The sequence below is a fragment of the Aulonocara sp. 'chitande type north' Nkhata Bay genome, linkage group LG19 (genome assembly GCF_057382095.1).
Source record: "Aulonocara sp. 'chitande type north' Nkhata Bay isolate Kocher_YH1m ecotype deep benthic linkage group LG19, A_spYH_male_GT1.1, whole genome shotgun sequence".
In the NCBI taxonomy this organism is placed as follows: Eukaryota; Metazoa; Chordata; class Actinopteri; order Cichliformes; family Cichlidae; genus Aulonocara; species Aulonocara sp. 'chitande type north' Nkhata Bay.
The window spans coordinates 16,214,513-16,232,911 of record NC_141362.1 but is presented as its reverse complement, the minus strand read 5'-3'; the positions used below and the strand labels follow the sequence as shown (position 1 = coordinate 16,232,911).

The following is an 18,399-nucleotide window of genomic DNA, read 5'->3' as shown; positions in this document are numbered from 1 at the left end:
TTTTGTCTCTCTACAGCTAGGAGGGGGGGCAGGCAAAGGATTAAATGGATCTGAGGATACAAGAAAGCAACATTTTGTTTAACTGTACATGGGTATGACCCAGACATTTATTGCAACTTTTATTTTTCCAGCATAAGATAAGTTGAAATACATATTCTAAAAAGTAATTAAGTTATTTATTCAGCCCATTTGGTTATAGTGACATTTATGACACTTTTTTCTACAAGGTAATTTACACCAACATTCAGCTCCACTACAATTCATAATGTCTATAGTGTCACTTCCATCAAGTGCATAATAATATGAATGTCACTACATTATTGAAAACAATGTATGAATATGGAGGGCCAAAACTGACAGGATTAAAATTATAAATAAATTTAAAAATCAGTAAATATGCCACTAAATGCCACAAAAAATTTTTTTATATTTTTGATTTTTTTTTTTTATTTGATCCTATGTTAATTTTACATTTTCTTTATTAAAATAATTTATGCATTAATATGTTTATTTCCCCCCAAATACATTCATTTTGTGTTTTTACATTTTTTTATGCATTTCTGCTTCATTGTACATATAAGAGGGCTTAGCTGACCTATTTTAAATCTTTAGTGACTAAGACTTATTTAAACATTTATTTACAAAGGTAAAAGGTTCACCTCATGACTGGTTTTAATTCATAGCCAACTTATTTGCAAAAGAAAGCAGAAATGTGGAAAGAAATTTGAAAAGAGAATACAACAATACAGTCGTTTGGGTAAAAAAACAAAAAACACAACTAATGCTTAAAGTAACTTGTGCTATTTGAGAGGCATTTAATGGCATATGAATTTATTTAAAAAGTAATTTATTTTAAATTTTTGGCTGTTTTGGTCCTCCATAGGGAACAAGCTGTATTGTGGCACATTGAATACAACATTTTTTATATTTAAAAAAAGCATGTATTATAAAGTTTGTATAATGTGTAAACATAAGCACATTTACATCCTTGCATATACTAACTGTAAACTCAGAAGAGTCACATATCCTCCACATGACAACATCCAAAGTCTTTCAGTAACATGGTGGCATATCAGTACATGCTGGACAGCGAGATCACCATTTTACAGATGAAAAATGGAGAATTATTCCTTTACTATCAACACATAATGGTACAGAGTATATCGTATATGCTGGTGGTTTACATTCATGGATATGGTTTTACCACAGTGTCTCAGCAGGAGGAAATCATGCGAAAACAGGCATGGATTTGATGATCTTATGATCTTTTTTTGCAGCTAAATCCACACTCACCTGCTCACATGTACTGTGATAAACCAGTCTCTATCTTTTATGTCCCAATGATGGATGTAATGATGTGTATTTGTACCACAGTTGCCGGCAGGTTTCATCATGGCAGTAGGCAGCAGAAAAGTCCAATTTTATGCGTAATGCTTGATTGAGTTTTCATGATGCGTTTTAGTCTGTCAAGGTAAAGGCTCATAGGACTAGACAGTGTTAGTGCGCCCACATTTTTTCATTTTCTGGGTCAGTCAAGACAAATTAATCGCATGTTAAAGCCACTAAAGGAAAAAAAAAAAAGTCCACCTGATTCTGTTTTCTCTCTTATTTTCTTCAAGATGGCCAAACTGTTAATTCCAACATTTACATCCGAGGTTAGAAGGAAAGCACCAACTGTAAACATCATGTTAATGTGTCAGTCACTCAACATCCACAACAGTCTGGAGCTGCCACATAGCACCAACGCCCAACAGTCAATTACAAAGAAATCCACTAAAGAAGAAGAAAAAGAAGCAGAGATGCACCAGGATGCAACGAAACCACAGGACCGGCTGTTAGTAGGGCATGAGTCTGAACTTCTCTCAGTCTGAACAAATGCCTCACGCTTTCTAACATCCTTAGGTCACTGTCTGCTGAAATTAAGCTTATACCTGTTGTCTGGAGTTAATAAAAGGCATTCTGGATAATGTAGGAAAAAACAGATGATTTAAAAAGAATTTACAGATATGGTTTAACAGTAAGTGAGAATGTCCAAGATTTAAATTGTCACTTGAAGTCAGAGGTTTCCACTTTGGGATGTGCACCAGCACAAACTGGCAATCCTCCATTTGAGATTTATTTTCACAGTTATTGCTGTAGTTAGAAGTTAAATTTGTAGAAGCTGCTCCATAATGACTCACTAAATGAACGTGAGATGTTTAAACCTGTCCATGTGTGACCTCTGAGAAAGTTCCTATGAGGTATCTGCAGCCTTAGTTTCACATGCACTGTAAAAGCTGTAGCGATGGTGTGCTTTGTAACAGTCTGCGTCTTCTTGGTTTTTCCTGGAAGCCAAGCAGATATGATTTGTTTGTGTGTGTGAGCTTATCATGAGATGCCACTTTGTTCTCCACTCACTGACCGCTGTTATTGCTTTGGTGATTCACACATTCAGGATTCAGGCAATTGTTTCTTACAGCATCCACTACGCCCTGTTTTTGAAATGCTACAGAAATGCCGCTGTGACTGCATATCATAAAGAGGTCTCCACGCAGGAGCCATTTCTGTGGAAAGATCTGTGGTTGTGGCAGTTCTCACTGCAGTGGACAATGAGCACCGGGTAACAAAGTGCATCCTCGTAGTCCGGGGGCTCCTCGTCATCTGTGGTGAGGCGTTCCGATAGGCAGCGGGTATTTTCACTGGGGCTCACCTGGTCGTCTAGGCTGCCGCTCCTCCAGAAGCAGCTGCGCTGGGAGCCATAGCGCCGGGCCAAGGAGAAGCGGCTGCTGCTGAAGGGGATGCGGGAGCTGGCACCGGTGCAGATGCTGAGGGCGCTTCTGGAGAACACTGAGGAGCAGCTAATGGCTCTGTGGCAGCGCTCGCAGTTCTGACGAAGCCCACTGAAGCTGGAGGGGCACTGGGCCAGGTCCATGAGGCCAGCCTCTGAGTAACTGGGAACCAGCTGCTGGTTGGAGCGAATGTGCCACTCCAATTCTGTGCTGTCAATGGTGTTAACTCGAGGGATACGGCGCCAATAAGGCCGATCGTCACAAGGGGTAACAGGGAGGTAATCGTGACCGAAGAGCTTTTCAACACGATAGTGGACGTATGCAGTGCGATACTCTGTGAAGACTCTGAGAGGCCAAGAAAACGTGAGGAAGGAGGCAAACCAAAAGACGTAGTGGGACAGATACCAAGGGTGGTGCTCCGGGTCACAGAGCACCAAGACATACTCCTTCAGTTCAATGTTCTTCAGGTGCATGCCCTCTCTGGCTTCCATGTAGTCATCCAGGCCCTCGTTGTCGGTGAAAAACCTCGCCCTTTGTGTGAGATAAGAATTCTCGGACTCCACGTTGGCAAAACTGAAGCACTTAGTGAAGCGCATCTTTGTCAACGCAGACTTCTCCAAGCCAAGCAGCTGTTTGGAAACATCTTTGACACCACAGTGGCTGTAGTCAAATTCTGCTTCTGCCACGTGGGTGTTGACACGCTCATGGTAAACCTGAGTGCTCGTGTAGGCGTCTCCATTGCGGTAGCGCGTGACTTGTCGAGTTCGGCGCACATAGTGATAGCTGATGGCCTTCCACCAGATGCAGGGCTTAGCCTGCTGCATCCTCTGGATGCGCTCGGAGATGCCCTCCACGTCCACTTTGTGCTGCAGCTCATTCTTCACGTGACAGTGCCAGCACTCGACTAGGTAAACTAAATAGAGCATGCCCAGTAGGGCCAAGGGAATGTAGATGTAGCCATCAGAACAGGGGCTGTCATGGTACATCATGGATTTCCCTTTGAAGTCGCTGTCGAAGGTGAGGCGGGTCACCTTGGTGATGTGACACCAAACCATGGTTCCCATGCAGCCATACATGAGAACGGAAAGGAGGAAGCATTTCCAGAAACTCTCCCGACATAAGGACTTGCTTAGAGATTGCTTCAGCGGTCTTTGCTGTTGAGTGAAAGCACACATAAGAAGAAACGTTTTAAAAACTGATCAGTAGAGCAGGGCAATATGACCAAAAATATTTATCACGATATACATTTGAAAATTTGCAATAACGATATAACTGACGATATAATTGACACTAGACAAAATACTTTACAACTCCATAACTTTATTAGTGCAAAAAAAAAAAAACATCGATGTATTTTCACTTAAACAAGCAGCTGTTTTTTATGTGCATTAAAGTCATATAAAAATTTAACAGTGCAAATGCAAATTCCTTGCTGACAGTTTAACCAAAAGGCATTTCCAGTGGAAATTGGCCGACATATCCTCAGCATAACCATGTATAATATCCACAAAACTTAAAAAGAGGTTATACACACACAATACGGTAATATTATGTTGAAGTTTAAGTCCTCCACATGTAAACACCACAGACTACCAGTAGCTGTCAAATGCAGGATTGTGTTTTGGTCGTTTGCTATCTGACTAATTTTGTTAGGTTAAATATCAGAAACGTTAATAATTTTTTAATCGTAGGCGAAAAGCTTTAGAAAAGAGGAATTTCCGATTAAATTAAAATGTGTAAATAAAGTAAAAGCCTGGCCTTTATCATTTCTAACTGTGTTCCTCAGTGAACCTGACTGGCGTCGTCCGTATCTGCTGGGTTTGTGTTTCTGGTTTGTGTGGCAACAAATAAATTATGTTGCCACTGTGAGTTATTTCTCTTTTAGCCAGCTTGTGCTTTTTTCAGTTATCTCATGTGTATTATTGTGGCTTTTCCTTCCTTCCTTTCCACTTCTTTCCTCCTTCGTGTTTCCTAATTGTGTCTTGATCCCCCAGTCAGTCCTTTGTGTAGCCCCCTGTCAGTTGATCTGCTTTACAGTGTTTTTGCATGCTTTGATTGCAGCTGCTGATTAATAACTGCAACATTGTTCAATCTTTCGCATAATTAGACCAAAATAAACAAAGGAGTCGCAAACCCTTGCAAGCAGCACTGGGGTTATGGTTGAAAAGAACAACAAGATAATTATGTAAATTGTCAGATGAAGTATGCAGCACTTACATGATATAGAAAATGTTGCCACACACTTTCTGACAATAAAAGTGCCTTTTTGCTTTTTACTTTTAGTGGTACAGAGGTTTATCATTGAGGCTTTATCCTCTGAGGTGCAGAGTGCGGGGGAGACTTCTTTACACCCTTTGCACATCTGGTGTCAATAAGTGCACATAAGGCTCCCAGAAACAGGGAGAACAGGTGACAGTCCTCTGCAATTCTGCACCTTTAACCTTAAATCTTAAAATGGAAGAGTAAATTATATATTTCACCTAGTTCTGAAACAGTCACACTAGCACGTTTCAAATTATCTGATTTTATTATTAGACAAAGATAACCCAAGTAAGACACACAGAAAAAAGACATAAAGAAGAGTTAAATTTCATTCATCACACCCAGACCTGATTACTGTCCAACCTGTCGCATCAAGAATTTACTTAAACAGAACCTGTCCAACAAAGTAAAGTAGGCTAAAAGTTGACAAAAAGCAACACATTGTGCCACGATCTAAAGAAACTGAGAAAAAAAATCATTGACATGTGTGAGTCTTAAATGGTTACATTGTCATTTCTGAGGCTTTGGGACTCCAGTGAATCACGGTGAAGACCATTATTGATAAATAGAGAGAATTTGGAACAGTGGTGAACCTTCCCAGGAGTGGCCAGCATACCAAAATAACCTCCAGCGTCCAGTGACGACTCATCCAGGAGGTCACAAAAGAATCCAAAAGAAAATCGAAATAACTGCAGGTCTCACTTTCCTCAGTTAAGATCAGAGGTCATGAATCAACAATAAGAAAGAGACTGGGAAAAATTGAGAGAGCCCAAGGAGAAAAGCACTGAGAAAACACAAGGACTTGTTTCACATTCACAAAAAAACCCATTAATGATCCCCAAGACTTTGGGGAAAATTATTCTCTGGACTAACGAGACTTGTTGTAATGGATGGAACAAGAAAAGATGAAGGAGAATGTCCGGCCATGACTTCATGCCCTGAAACTCCATCACTGTTGGGTCATCCAGCATGACAGTGATTTGCAACAGACCAGCAAGTCCACCTCAAACAACCCTTCAATGTGGCTGAATTAAAACAACAGTGCCAAAATTTCTCCACAGTGATATGAAAAACTCATTGCCAGTTATCACAAATGCTTGATTCTGCCAAGCTGGCACAGCCAGCCATAAGATTTAGTTTTCACACAAGGCTATGCAGGTTTGGATAGCTTATTTTTCTTAATAAATAAAATCATCATCTATAAACTACTGCGTTTTGCATTTAGCCAGGTTATTTTTGTCTAATATTAAAATGTATTTGGTGAGCTGAGACATTCAAAAATAGAAAAAGAAACCATTGAGGGGCCAACCACTAAACAGTACTGCACCCTTTTGATCCTTAAAAAGGTATATAGTTATCTTGAAGTCTAATAATTAGCTTAATGGGTGCAGATGTGTGTTGATTATACTTTTAGGGGCAGAAATTTGTGTTTTCATTTCTGTGAGCGTCCATGCATTTGGGCTTGCAATTATGTAATTATTGCATTGGATGAAAATTCCTTAAGAAAGAATGGATGTTAACTCTAACCCTAAACGGATCCCAGCCAAACTGATGGATGTTATTAGGTCACTGTCTCGTTTGCAGCTGACCTGCATCTCTGCTGACTGATAACTGCAACGTCTGTGGATGTTTTGCATAAAAGTATCACCAAAACGGTCAAACACACACGGATCAGACATTTCTGTGCAAAGAAAATCAATCCGCAAACAATAAGAATAACAGGATATTCCGTCCGTGGTCAGGTTCACAGGCCCGCTGCGGCACACGGGAGGTGAAAAACAGGTACAGACGCTGGCTGGCTGATTCCCAATCACATATCCTGCAGTTTTCCTCTAAAACAATCAATGCATGCTACAAGATTATTGAATTCCTTTCTATATCAGACTGTGGAACAGTGGCATATCTGTAACACCAAATTCCCGTCAGATTATCCACCTGCAGCGTGTCACAGCCTGCACAGCACGCACATGGACAAATTAAAGCTCCGCGACAAGCTCTGACAAACAGACCGTAACAAAAGGCATTTACTGTGCCAAAAAAAAAGGATTGCCAGAAAATTCTACCTCCTCTCTGGTGTCCTCCTCGAAAACGGTGGTGGTGCTGCTTTCACTCGCTGTCGCAGCCGATGCTGGAGGAGACATGGTGCTGGGCAGCTACTGGTAGTGATGACAGGGCGTGGAGGAGGAGGAAGAGCGAGAGATTTCACCGCCTTTACTCCACAGCGACCCTCAAATGAGACTCGTCACATCTGCTGTCATTTAGAGGCATTTAGAGCTGAGCCGACGGGGACCGGCTGATCGGTGAAAGACAAAATAAGAGCATCTGTACCTTCCTTAAGAAACGAAAATCGATACGCGAGGGTGTTTCTACAGGAACTCCCACCTCCTGCTGTCTACGGTTCAGCTGTCAGTGCCGCAGTAACATGATGGGAGATATTAGCTGGTCGTCGTTACTGAAGGAGCGTGCCCTGCCCCTCGGGGTCCGCTGGGTGCGCAGGAGGCGGCCGCAGAGCTGGCGGGGTCGCTGTCCATGGTGCTGACTGAGGTAGACTGAGGTACCAGGAGATGCTGTTGCATAAATCACTTAAAGGGAAAGTCCGACCTAAAATGTGCCGCCTCACTGATTATCAACATATGGAGCAAAAATAAAGTTATTTTTACTTTAACAAAGTAATCTGGTCACTCTTTAGGCTTAACCAACGGTTTTCTTTGGACGGCTTAATTGTTCGTAGTGTTGTTGTGACGTTGTGATCTCTGGTTACTTACTATGAATGACTTTTGATTTTATTGAAGTTTTGGATTCTCCTGTTTGTTGATTTGTTGTTTGTTGATGATACTGCCTAAGGGAAGCATGTATAATTATGTTCACATAAACATGCTTCCCTTAGGCAGTATCATTAGAAGACAGTATACATTTGCACTGCTATGCAGATGACACCCGACTTTATCTGTCCATGAAGCCAAGTAACACACCCCAAATTGTTAAACTGCAGGAATGTCTTAAAGACACTAAGACCTGGGTGACCACTAATTTTCTGCTTATAAATTCAGTTAAAACTGAGGTTATTGTACTTGGCCCTGAAAATCTTAGTAATATGCCCTCTAACAAGATACTTGCCCTGGTTTGCATTGCCTTGACCTCCAAACTGCAGGCTTGCTTGTTGTTCCTAAAGTATTTAAAAGTAGAATTGGAGGCAGAGCCTTAAGCTTTCACGCCCCTCTTTTGTGGAACCAGCTTCCAGTTTGGATTCAGGAGACAGACACAATCTCCAAAGGCTTAAAACTTTAATTTTTGGGGCTGGATCAGGTGACCTTGACTCCTCCCTTAGTTATGCTGCAATAGGTGTAGGCTGCTGGGGGAGTCCCATGATGCAGTGAGTGCTTCTTCTTTAGTCACCTTTCTCACTCACTATGTGTTAACAGACCTCTCTGCATTGAATCATACTTGTTATTAATCTCTGGCTCTCTTCCACTGCATGTCTTTTATCCTGTCTTCCTCCCCTCACCCAAACCGGTCAGATGGCCGCCCCTCTGCCTAGTCCTGCTGGAGGTTTCTTCCTGTTAGACGGGGGTTTTTCCTTACCACTGTCACCAATGCGCTTGCTCATAGGGAGTCATGTGATTGTTGGGGTTTTCGCTGTTGTATTATTGTATGGTCAACATTGCAATATAAAGTGCCTTGAGGCAACTCCTGTTGTGATTTGTCTCTGTATAAATAAAATTGAATTGAGTTGGGTTCCTGCTTTGTTTTTATGGTTATTCTGTTGATGTGTTTTAGTTTTTGTGTTGTTTGGGGATATTAAACTCCAGTATTTGAAGTTGTCAACTTGACCTAATTACAGTTCCAACATGCTTCATATCTAATTATTTCATTTCCTGTTATACTTTGACCGTTTTCCCCTGTGTCTCTCTGTCTGATTATCCTCACCTGTGTCTTGTTCCCCTCCTCTTTCTAACCTATAATTGGCTTGGATTAGTGATTTTTTTTTTGTTAAACAAATATTCTGCTTTCTGTGTTTGTATTTGGCTCCTAACTTCTACATTCAACCTGATGTTTTCTGATGTTGTGTTTTGGGTCCTTGTCTTGGTTTTCTAATTCTGGGTTATGAGGTAGATTTTATTACACAGACTGAAACACCCTCTGTTTCCTTAGTGTGTCTGTGTCTGTTTATTCGTCCAGTCTCATTTTTCCTTTGGTTATTTCTTGTTTTACTTGTTTTACTGTGTGTAGTTGTGTCCGCCTTTTGCCTCCTTTGTGATTGTTTCCCTCTGTGTCATGTTTCACTATTATTCTGTGCATTTTTAATCATTGTTCTTTGTAGATAACCTAGTGTATATAAGTGTATACCTACTTTTTTCCAGGACCCTCTAAACATTAAACATTCTTTGAAAAGAAATTAGTTCCATTTCTAGCTTTTCTCAACTTTTGTATATTCAGCTTCATTAAATTTATCTTTACTGGGCATTTCTTTTTTCTGTTTAACTAATTTATGTCTTTTTGATGTGGTTTTCCCCACTTTTATTTTCACTTCTGTTTCTTTGTTCTATTCTGGAGTCATCAAAGAGAAATGGTAAAAATAAAATACTTTTTATTATTGATTTACATATTTAAATTTAAATATGAATACCATCAGTCACATTACTAATGTTACATCTGTTATACAATGTGTAAAATGTTTTCAAGAACCTCAATAAGCGTTCAAGAAATGTAGTGAACACGGGAGCAAAAGTTTCCAGAAACCATCAAGCATCAAATCTACTGCATGAAAACTCTTATTTCTTTAAGTCTAATAAAGATATTTGTAAGTAGAGCTCATCCTGTGTGCGAGTCATGTGTCATACATGATATGAAGCACATTTAATGCTGGCATTATTACCAAAAAGCACATTTCTTCACATAATTGGGATACATGAAACATCAAAATTATATCACATTCTGGGTCACAATTAAACTTACAACTCACAACAAAAGTAATGTTTGTGTTATGTATGATCTAAAGCTGCCTGTTCAGCTGTTTGGTTCTAATTTCTCTTTACTGAAACAAGGAGAACATCAGTTCAGCAGGATGTTGGAAAATCTTATGGGTCATTTGGAAGGGTTGTGGTGTTACTAAATGACTAAATGTGCTATTAAAATGTAACAGCACATTTAACAGCATTTCAGTACATTATTTCTTTACTTGATACTGTATAAATGTAACTGAGCATCAGTCTTTAGTAAAATAGTCTTCATTTTAACCCTCAAATAACTCGTCTATTACTATTTTCACTGCAAAGAGGAGTTGCACAAATAAAATGACACTTTATTTAGACAATCCTATAATTTTTCTCACAAAACAAATTTTCTTTGTTTCAATAACACTAGAAAAATATGTATGTAAGTATATGTAATATACTTTTAAGCAGATTATGTATCATTTAACACCGAACTATGAAATGGTGACTCAATAATACTTTGATCACCGACAAATTACAGTGAAGTTATCACAGTCAGGAGGTTTGTTTTTCATCTTTTGTTACTCCCAGGCTCAAACTCAATCTGCGTGTTAATGTGTTATATGATTCTTTTAGCAGAAACACTCAAAATTCCCAGATTACTAAAATATCTAAAAATAATAATGGTCAAAATTGGACTCGTAAATATGACATTATTACCAACAAGTCACAAACCACAATAAAATCAAAGCCTATAACGATAAAATAAGAAGAAGGTGGAAAAAATCCTGGCAAGAAATAGTTCTATGGTCAAAAATATCACAAAGGCACATATAAATATAAGGCTGGGGTCATAAATGACTCCACACAGGTCACCTGAAGGCTAAAGAAACATAAAATTACAGAAAAGGATTCTTGACGGTGACAAAACTACAACAAAGTCGATGTTGGGATCCTTTAAAGGAATGTTGGCACAAGTGCAGATGCTGAGGGGGCTTCTAAAGAACACTGAGGATCAGATGATGACTCTGTGGCAGCACTCACAGTTCTGATGAATCTCGCTGAAGTTGGACGGTCGCTGGGCCAGATCCATGAGGTCAGCCTCTGGGTAAGCAGCTGCTGGTTGGAGCAAATGTGCCACTCCAGTTCTGTAACATCAGTGCTTTTAACTCGAGGGATACGACACCAGTATCGTCGATCAACACATGGCGACACAGGTCGGTAATCATGCCCGAAGACCTTCTCAACGCGATAGTGGACGTATGCAGTGCGATACTCCGTGAAGACTCTGAGAGGCCAGGAGAACGTGAGGAAGGAGGCAAACCAGAAGACGTAGTGGGACAGATACCAAGGGTGGTGCTTTGGGTTGCAGAGCACCAAGACATACTCCTTCAGGTCATTGTTCTTTAGATTCATGTCTTCTCTGGCTTCCATGTAGTCATCCAGGCCCTCGTTGTCGGTGAAAAACCTCGCCCTTTGTGTGAGATAAGAATTCTCGGACTCCACGTTGGCAAAACTGAAGCACTTAGTCAAGCGCATCTTTGTAAGCACAGACTTCTCCAAGCCCAGCAGCTGTTTGGAAACATCTTTGACACCACAGTGGCTGTAGTCAAATTCTGCTTCTGCCACGTGGGAGTCGAGGCGCTCATGGTAAACCTGGGTGCAAGTATAACGGCGGTAGCGCGTGACTTGTCGAGTTCGGCGCACATAGTGATAGCTGAAGGCCTTCCACCAGATGCAGGGCTTAGCCTGCTGCATCTTCTTGATGTGCTCATAGATGCCCTCCACGTCCATTTTGTGCAGCAACTCATTCTTCACGTGACAGTGCCAGCACTCCAACAGGTAGACTAAATAGAGGATGCCCAGTAGGGCCAAGGGAATGTAGATGTAGCCATCAGAACAGGGGCTGTCATGGTACATCTTGGATTTTCCTTTTAAGGCACTGTCGAAGGTGAAACGAGTCACTTTGGTGATGTGACACCAAACCATGGCTCCCATGCAGCCATACATGAGAACGGACAGGAGTAGGCATTTCCAGAAACTCTCCCGACATAAGGACTTGCTTAGAGATTGCTTCAGCGGTCTTTGCTGTTGAGTGAAAGCACACATAAGAAGAAACATTTTAAAAACTGATCAGGACATATTTATAATCCTATAACCACCTAAACTCTTAGTATCCACAATCTCATGGTGTATTGTACAAGTCCTCAGGTCCCGTGGACAAAATTCAGCATTTTGCAAATACTAATCCAGCCTGCATTATGCAACTTTGGAAGGAGAGGTTTGCTTTTTTAGAGAACAGTTTGTATTTTCATTCAGACTGCACAACATTGCAGAGTTTAGGACTGAAATGCAGGATTATGAGTCTGGCAGGTGTAAAACCTACTTTTACTCCAGGCATGGTAGGCAAACTTCAAAAGTCCAAAGTTCAAACAAACTTAACAACAGTCTGGCCAGAGTAATGCAATGGTATCTTACAGGGTAAAAACACTAATCAGGGCTAATCAGGGGGAGTGAGCACAGCTGGGCAGAAACTGGGCACATGTTAACAGAATCTAGATAACGAGGTAAGAAAAATAAAGGCGATTTTATTTATATAGCACAGAAAATACAGGGGAAAAAAACAGAAATCCTTGTAGGTTTACAATTCATTAAGGCAGTGAAAACAATGAGATATAATTTTTTTTTAAAGCCAATCAAAATTAAGCAAAAAAACAAACTTGAGCGTGGTCCTGTGTGAATAGTAAAGGTAAAGAAAAACTAAAAAGCAAGGCACAAAAGCCAAGAAGAATAGACTTGGCAAAAATATACAAGAGGATGAAGAGGAAGTCTGGAACAAGCAAAGACTCAAACATGACTCTAAACACGAACTCGAAAAGAATGAAATTGGCCACAGAGGTGTTACAGTAAAACACAATAATCCTACAATGTAAGAAAAAAAAACAGAGATTAATAATGAAGAATTCAAAGTTAAAAAAACTCTAAACTTCATGTTTCAAATGAGGAACATGACAAGTATTTCTATATGTACTTGCTGTAAAGACAAGTTTCATGGTATGGAGGACAAAAATGGCTCAATTTGAGTAATAAAACTATGATTTAAAGTTAACATACATAAAAGCAGACATTAATTTGGTTGAAGAGAACAGACATTAATATGCTGTCATTTGTTTTGTAATTCTTTTTGTAAAAAACAAAATAGGAAATTAAAAGTATTTATGTTTACCCTTTTTGATCTACATTTTCTCTCATTTCATTTATTTCTATATCTCAAAAATAATTCATAAAAACGAGAAGCTGTGAGAAAACATTACTTAAAACATGTTTTAAATAAAATGAACAAATTAATAAATAAAATTGAAACTTAAGTGGAAAACTAAATAAACAGGAGGATAAGCAGAGTGAATCGCCACTGCCTCACGCACTCCCGTGTCCAAGTTTACACCGATGACACCTGTCAGATCATCCACCTGCAGCGTGTCACAGCCTGCACAGCACGCGCGCGGACACAATAAAAATCAACAACACAGAGAGAGTAAGAAAAAAGAAAAAGAAAAAAAAAGGATTGCCAGAAAATTCTACCTCCTCTCTGGTGTCCTCCTCGACAACGGTGGTGGTGCTGCTTTCACTCGCTGTCGCAGCCGATGGTGGAGAAGACATGGTGCTGGGCAGCTACTGGTAGTGATGACAGGGCGTGAAGGAGGAGGAAGAGCGAGAGATTTCACCACCTTTGCTCCACAGCGACCCTCAAATGAGACTCGTCACATCTGCTGTCGTTTAGAGGCATTTACAGCCGGTGATCGGCCAAAAAAGAGCATCTGTACCTTCCAGCTGCTGGGAAACGGGTTAAGACAAGAAAAACAATACGCGAGGGTGTTTCTATGGGAAATCCCGCATCCTGCTTTCTACGGTTCAGCTGTCAGTGCCGCAGTAACATGATGGGAGATATTAGCTGGTCGTCGTTACTGAAGGAGCGTGCCCTGCCCCTCGGGGCCCGCTGGGTGCGCAGGAGGCGGCCGGAGAGCTGGCGGGGTCGCTGTCCATGGTGCTGACTGAGGTAGACTGAGGTACCGGGAGATGCTGTTGCATAAATCACTTAAAGGGAAAGTCCGACCATAAGCGAGTCTTAAAATGTGCAGCTCCGCTGATTTTCAATGCAGGGAAGGAAAAACAGAGATTTTCGCTTTAACTGAGTAATCCGGTGACACTTAAAGGTTCCTTGTCGATATGCCGGCTCATCCGCTTGGTCAAGGTGTCATGGTCCCAGGGTTTTGTTCCATATTCATGACTTTTGACTTCAGTGCTGTTGTGGAGGATTTTTTTATTTTTTTTATTTTTTTTAAGTTTTTGCATTCATGGATTCGGGGTTTTTAGTCACGGTCTTGGGCTTTTGTGTTCTTTGAGAGTTTTTCATTCTTAATACATTTGAATTCTTATTTTTAAAACTCTTTTTTTTTTTTTTTATTATCATTCTGCTAGTGAGTTTAAGACATCATCAAGTCTTTGTTTCCTGTTTTTAACTTTATGATTTTCCAGTTTTGTTATATTGAGTTTTTTGGTTTTGATCCTGTGAATTTCAGATTTCTGTGTTTTTGTTTTCCACCATTATTGTCATGGTCGGACGGTCCTTCCCGGGGTGACCTGCCTGTGTGTGTATTTGTGTGTTTCTCTCTCTCTCCTCCTCCACCACCCAGTGGCTGACACACCTGCACCTAATTTGCCACCCAGCTGTCACTGATCATCCTTCGTTGTGGGCTGAGGTATTTAACTGTGTGTCCAGATGGCAGTCGACGCTGGATTGTACTTGAAGCGCGGTAGTAAAGAGTGTTTTGTGACTTGCAGCTTAGCTTTAGCCGGCTAGCCTCCTCACCTGTTGTTTTTGCTCGTTTGTAGGGGGAAGAGATGCAGAGCTGGAGGTTGGAGAGAAGGAGCCCGTGGGATTAAGCTATTGGAGGAGAACACACACTCGGATAATCACTTTGGAAACTCACCTGCGCACCACTGCGAGTTTGGAGAAGATCACTGTTGGACTTTGCACTTCACTTTGTGTTTTGAAACTGTTTTTGGGCACTGTAAATAAACGCACTGTGTACTTTGCATCCAGACCTCCACGACTGAGTCCGTATTTTCCCATTACCCGTGACAATTATAACAAATCTTGTTTTGTCTTCTCCCTGTGTAGGTCTGTATGATGTTTTCCTACCATGTTCCTTCCTGAAATAGTTCAATAATATTTAGAATGTTTGTTTCATGTCTCCTTGATTGGTCATTTCCTTTTTTCTAATTGATAGTTTCCTCTTCTCTCTTCTTTTGGGTTTTATTTCCTCCTCTTCTGTTTCTATTCCCTAATCAGCCCTCTGGATATTTATAGTCATGTTTTCATCTTTATTAAAGAGTCTGTTACATCAGCAAAAGTCTAAAACCCACGAAAACACAAAGCCGCAAAGAAGTTTTGGGTTTCTTCAGTTTGTGGATTTTTGTTAATTATTTTATTTAATATTTATTTTTTGGTTGAAACTTTCAGCTTATTTCATTTAGGATTCTGCTTTAGGTTACTTATTTTAGACTCTTAATTTTCTTAACATTTCCTTTGTGTTTAGTTACCTCCTGTGTTATTTTTGACAGTCATGTTTCCTTGTGTCTGGAAACTCTAGAAGTTTTCCTGCTGAGCAGTGAAGTACAAAGAGTTGGTAAAAGATACATTTTTACTGATTTGCCTGTTTAATTTTAAATATGAATTCCACCAGTAACATCAGTTATGTTGCAAATGATATATTATGTCAAATGTTTTCAAAAATCTTGATAAGTCCAAAATAAATCTAGTTAACAAGGGTTTCCAGAAACTGTCAAGCATAAAACCTGCAGTATGAAAATGCATTCAATTATTATAAAGGCTTTTATATTTACAGTTCACTGTATTTGTGTGAATCTGGTCTCAGAGATGATATGAAGCACATTCAATCTAGAAATGAATGCAAAATCTTTACAAACAGAAAAGACCTATTCATTCATGAAAGACTCCATGAAATATCAAAATCGTGTCAGATTCTAGGGCACAAATAAACTCACAATTTAAAAAATACAATTTACTTCTCAGAAACTCTCTAAATCTCAGAGCAGTGAGTAAAATTGTTTATCAGCTGTTTGGTTTAAATCTGTACTGAAACACATGAAGCACATGTCGGAAAATTGTGGAACATTTTTGAAGGGCTGTTCATCCATCCATTTTATTCTGCTCATATTCGATTCGAAGGCATGTGGGGTCCCTGGACAGGTCGCCAGTCTGCCGCAGGGCTAACACAGAGACATAGAACCATCCTCACTATCACGCCTACAGTCAATAACCCACAGAGACTCGGGGAGAACATGCAAAGAAAGGCCACAGGGTGGATTCAAACAAAGCATCAATCTCTACTAAAACTTTCTTTTAATCCTCAACAATCACTTTTTCCATTTTCAATGCAAAAAGGAGTTAAAATGAAATTGTATGAACAAAATCGCATTTAATTGGACAATCCTTCTTTGTTTCTTCACACAAAACATTTTTTCTCTGTCAGTAAACCAGAAAACTTTTAAAACTTAAGATTTGTTTGATAGAATCATATGTGGACAGGTTGTTACTTTCAACAAGTTGTAATGAAATAAACACCAATAAATTCCAAATTGCAATAAAATAAACGTTTGTAGTGTTCAATGTCTGTACAAATATTAACTCTATCCAGTTTAGTTTCCTAGTTGCCCATAAACAGCTGTGAAAAGTAGTACAAGAAGTCAAATCAAAAATATTTGTGGTCAAAAATATCCTGAAGGCACATGTAAATATGAGGCTGGGATCGTGAATGACTCCACGTCACGTGAAGAAACAGAAGTCACTGAAAGGGATTCAGGGTGGAGGCAAAGCTTCCTCAGGACTGCTCCTCCCTGATGTGCCCACGGTGTGAAATCCCACGCTGTTCACTACTTTTCCCAGGGTCTCCTTTTCTGGTGACGAAGGGAACCCTAAAAGGAAAAGTAAATAAGGGTTATGAGTGCATGGAAATCTCTTCATGATCAGATATATTCCATAACCTTTCAGTCTGACTTCATACATGTTAATAAAAGAGGATAAAGCTTTATTTAAAATTGTTTCTGATGATGCACTCAGCTACTTACGGAGTACATGTTGGAGAGGTTGTTGAAAAGCACTTGGCCTGCGCTCACTTTGTTCCTCACTCCTCTCACGGTCCCATTCTTGCTGCATATATTGATCCGCTTGTTGCTAAACAGCATCTCTCTCTTGGCACTGGCGTACAAAAGTAGGTCATCGGGTTCACAGCCGTTCTCGTCCACGGCTGCTTCCACCACCAAACCGTTCAGGTGGCGGTTGGTCTCGCTGGTGGGGAGAGAGCCGCCCTGCTGCTCTGCCTCTGGGCTGCTGGTCGAGTCAGACTCCACCGAGTCCTCCACCGAGTCCTCCACCAAGCCGCACCAGGCTCTCTCATCCTTGAACACCTCCGCCAAGACCCGGCCACTGTTGGCAGACGCTACTCTAAACCTGACTGTTTTCCCAGCCTTCTCGTTCTCCTGTTTCAGTTTTGGCCTCTCCATTGAAATACAAGAATGTCTCACATGTTTTACATCCCATTCAGAAAAGCCAGACGCGCTCTCTCAGTGCTGCGCAATTATCAAACAATAATATCCTCATTGATGTGTCAAAATGAGCTGAGTACAAAAACTAGACACCCAGATGGTTAATAATTAATGAGCTTCTGCCATGGTAACCGCTAAAACAGGTAAACAGTAAACTGATATTACCATGTTCAATAATTAATCAAGGTTAGTTTTCAAACAGCTACAGAAGTGTGTGATCCTTTATGGTCGACTGGGCCAGCAACAAGGATGAATTACCCAGGAAACACCAGACAACCTCCGGTGACCTTTTCTGTGGCCCCCGTTTTGTTTGTCTGACCCCGAGGTTATCACGAGAGCGCAGACTCGAAAACCAAAGTAGGCAGATTATTCTTTTCTGTGTTGGCCACTTTATTATATGCATCTGTTCAACTGATCACAAATATCCAATCAGCTAATCACATGGCAGCAGCTCAGTGCATTTAGGCATGTAGACATGATCAAGATGAAGAAAGAACAAATGGCATGACGGATGGTGGTTCTCCAGAGAGCCTCTCCGCTGGAACCTCAGTAAGCTCACTCTTTCAATTCATCTCATAAATATTTTCTTGGAAAAATCTGGACCACTAGGATTAACCCCTGTCTCATCTCTCTCCCTACACCTGGAAAAGGACCACTGTATTGTAACTCACGCTTCCACTGATACAAGTCAGCAGTGGGAGTCATGACAAATCATGACATGCTCATAAATACACTGTGTGTCCTTTCAGTCAGTGTGGAAGGTTATTGCTTTGTATTTTGGTTCTTGTTGTGATAGCTTGTTTTGT

General features: G+C 40.4%; 3 protein-coding genes across 3 annotated transcripts; all 3 read right to left on the bottom strand.

Moving 5' to 3' along the window:
* Positions 1-102: 102 nt before the first annotated feature.
* On the bottom strand, positions 103-7,585 carry LOC147306747 (transmembrane protein 151B-like). The gene is made up of 2 exons (XM_086275307.1): positions 7,094-7,585; positions 103-3,922 (listed from the first exon to the last, which is right to left on the bottom strand). Exons 1-2 carry the CDS (start codon positions 7,169-7,171, stop codon positions 2,513-2,515), a joined length of 1,488 nt encoding a protein of 495 aa, XP_086131433.1. The 5' UTR covers positions 7,172-7,585; the 3' UTR covers positions 103-2,512.
* A 2,033-nt stretch (positions 7,586-9,618) lies between these two features.
* LOC147306746 (transmembrane protein 151B-like) lies at positions 9,619-14,179 on the bottom strand. The gene is made up of 2 exons (XM_086275431.1): positions 13,547-14,179; positions 9,619-12,052 (listed from the first exon to the last, which is right to left on the bottom strand). The coding sequence occupies exons 1-2, from the start codon at positions 13,622-13,624 to the stop codon at positions 10,922-10,924; spliced, it is 1,209 nt and encodes a 402-aa protein (XP_086131557.1). The 5' UTR covers positions 13,625-14,179; the 3' UTR covers positions 9,619-10,921.
* A 2,742-nt stretch (positions 14,180-16,921) lies between these two features.
* grxcr1b (glutaredoxin and cysteine rich domain containing 1 b) lies at positions 16,922-17,551 on the bottom strand. The gene is made up of 2 exons (XM_086274683.1): positions 17,117-17,551; positions 16,922-16,963 (listed from the first exon to the last, which is right to left on the bottom strand). The coding sequence occupies exons 1-2, from the start codon at positions 17,549-17,551 to the stop codon at positions 16,922-16,924; spliced, it is 477 nt and encodes a 158-aa protein (XP_086130809.1).
* Positions 17,552-18,399: the final 848 nt, after the last annotated feature.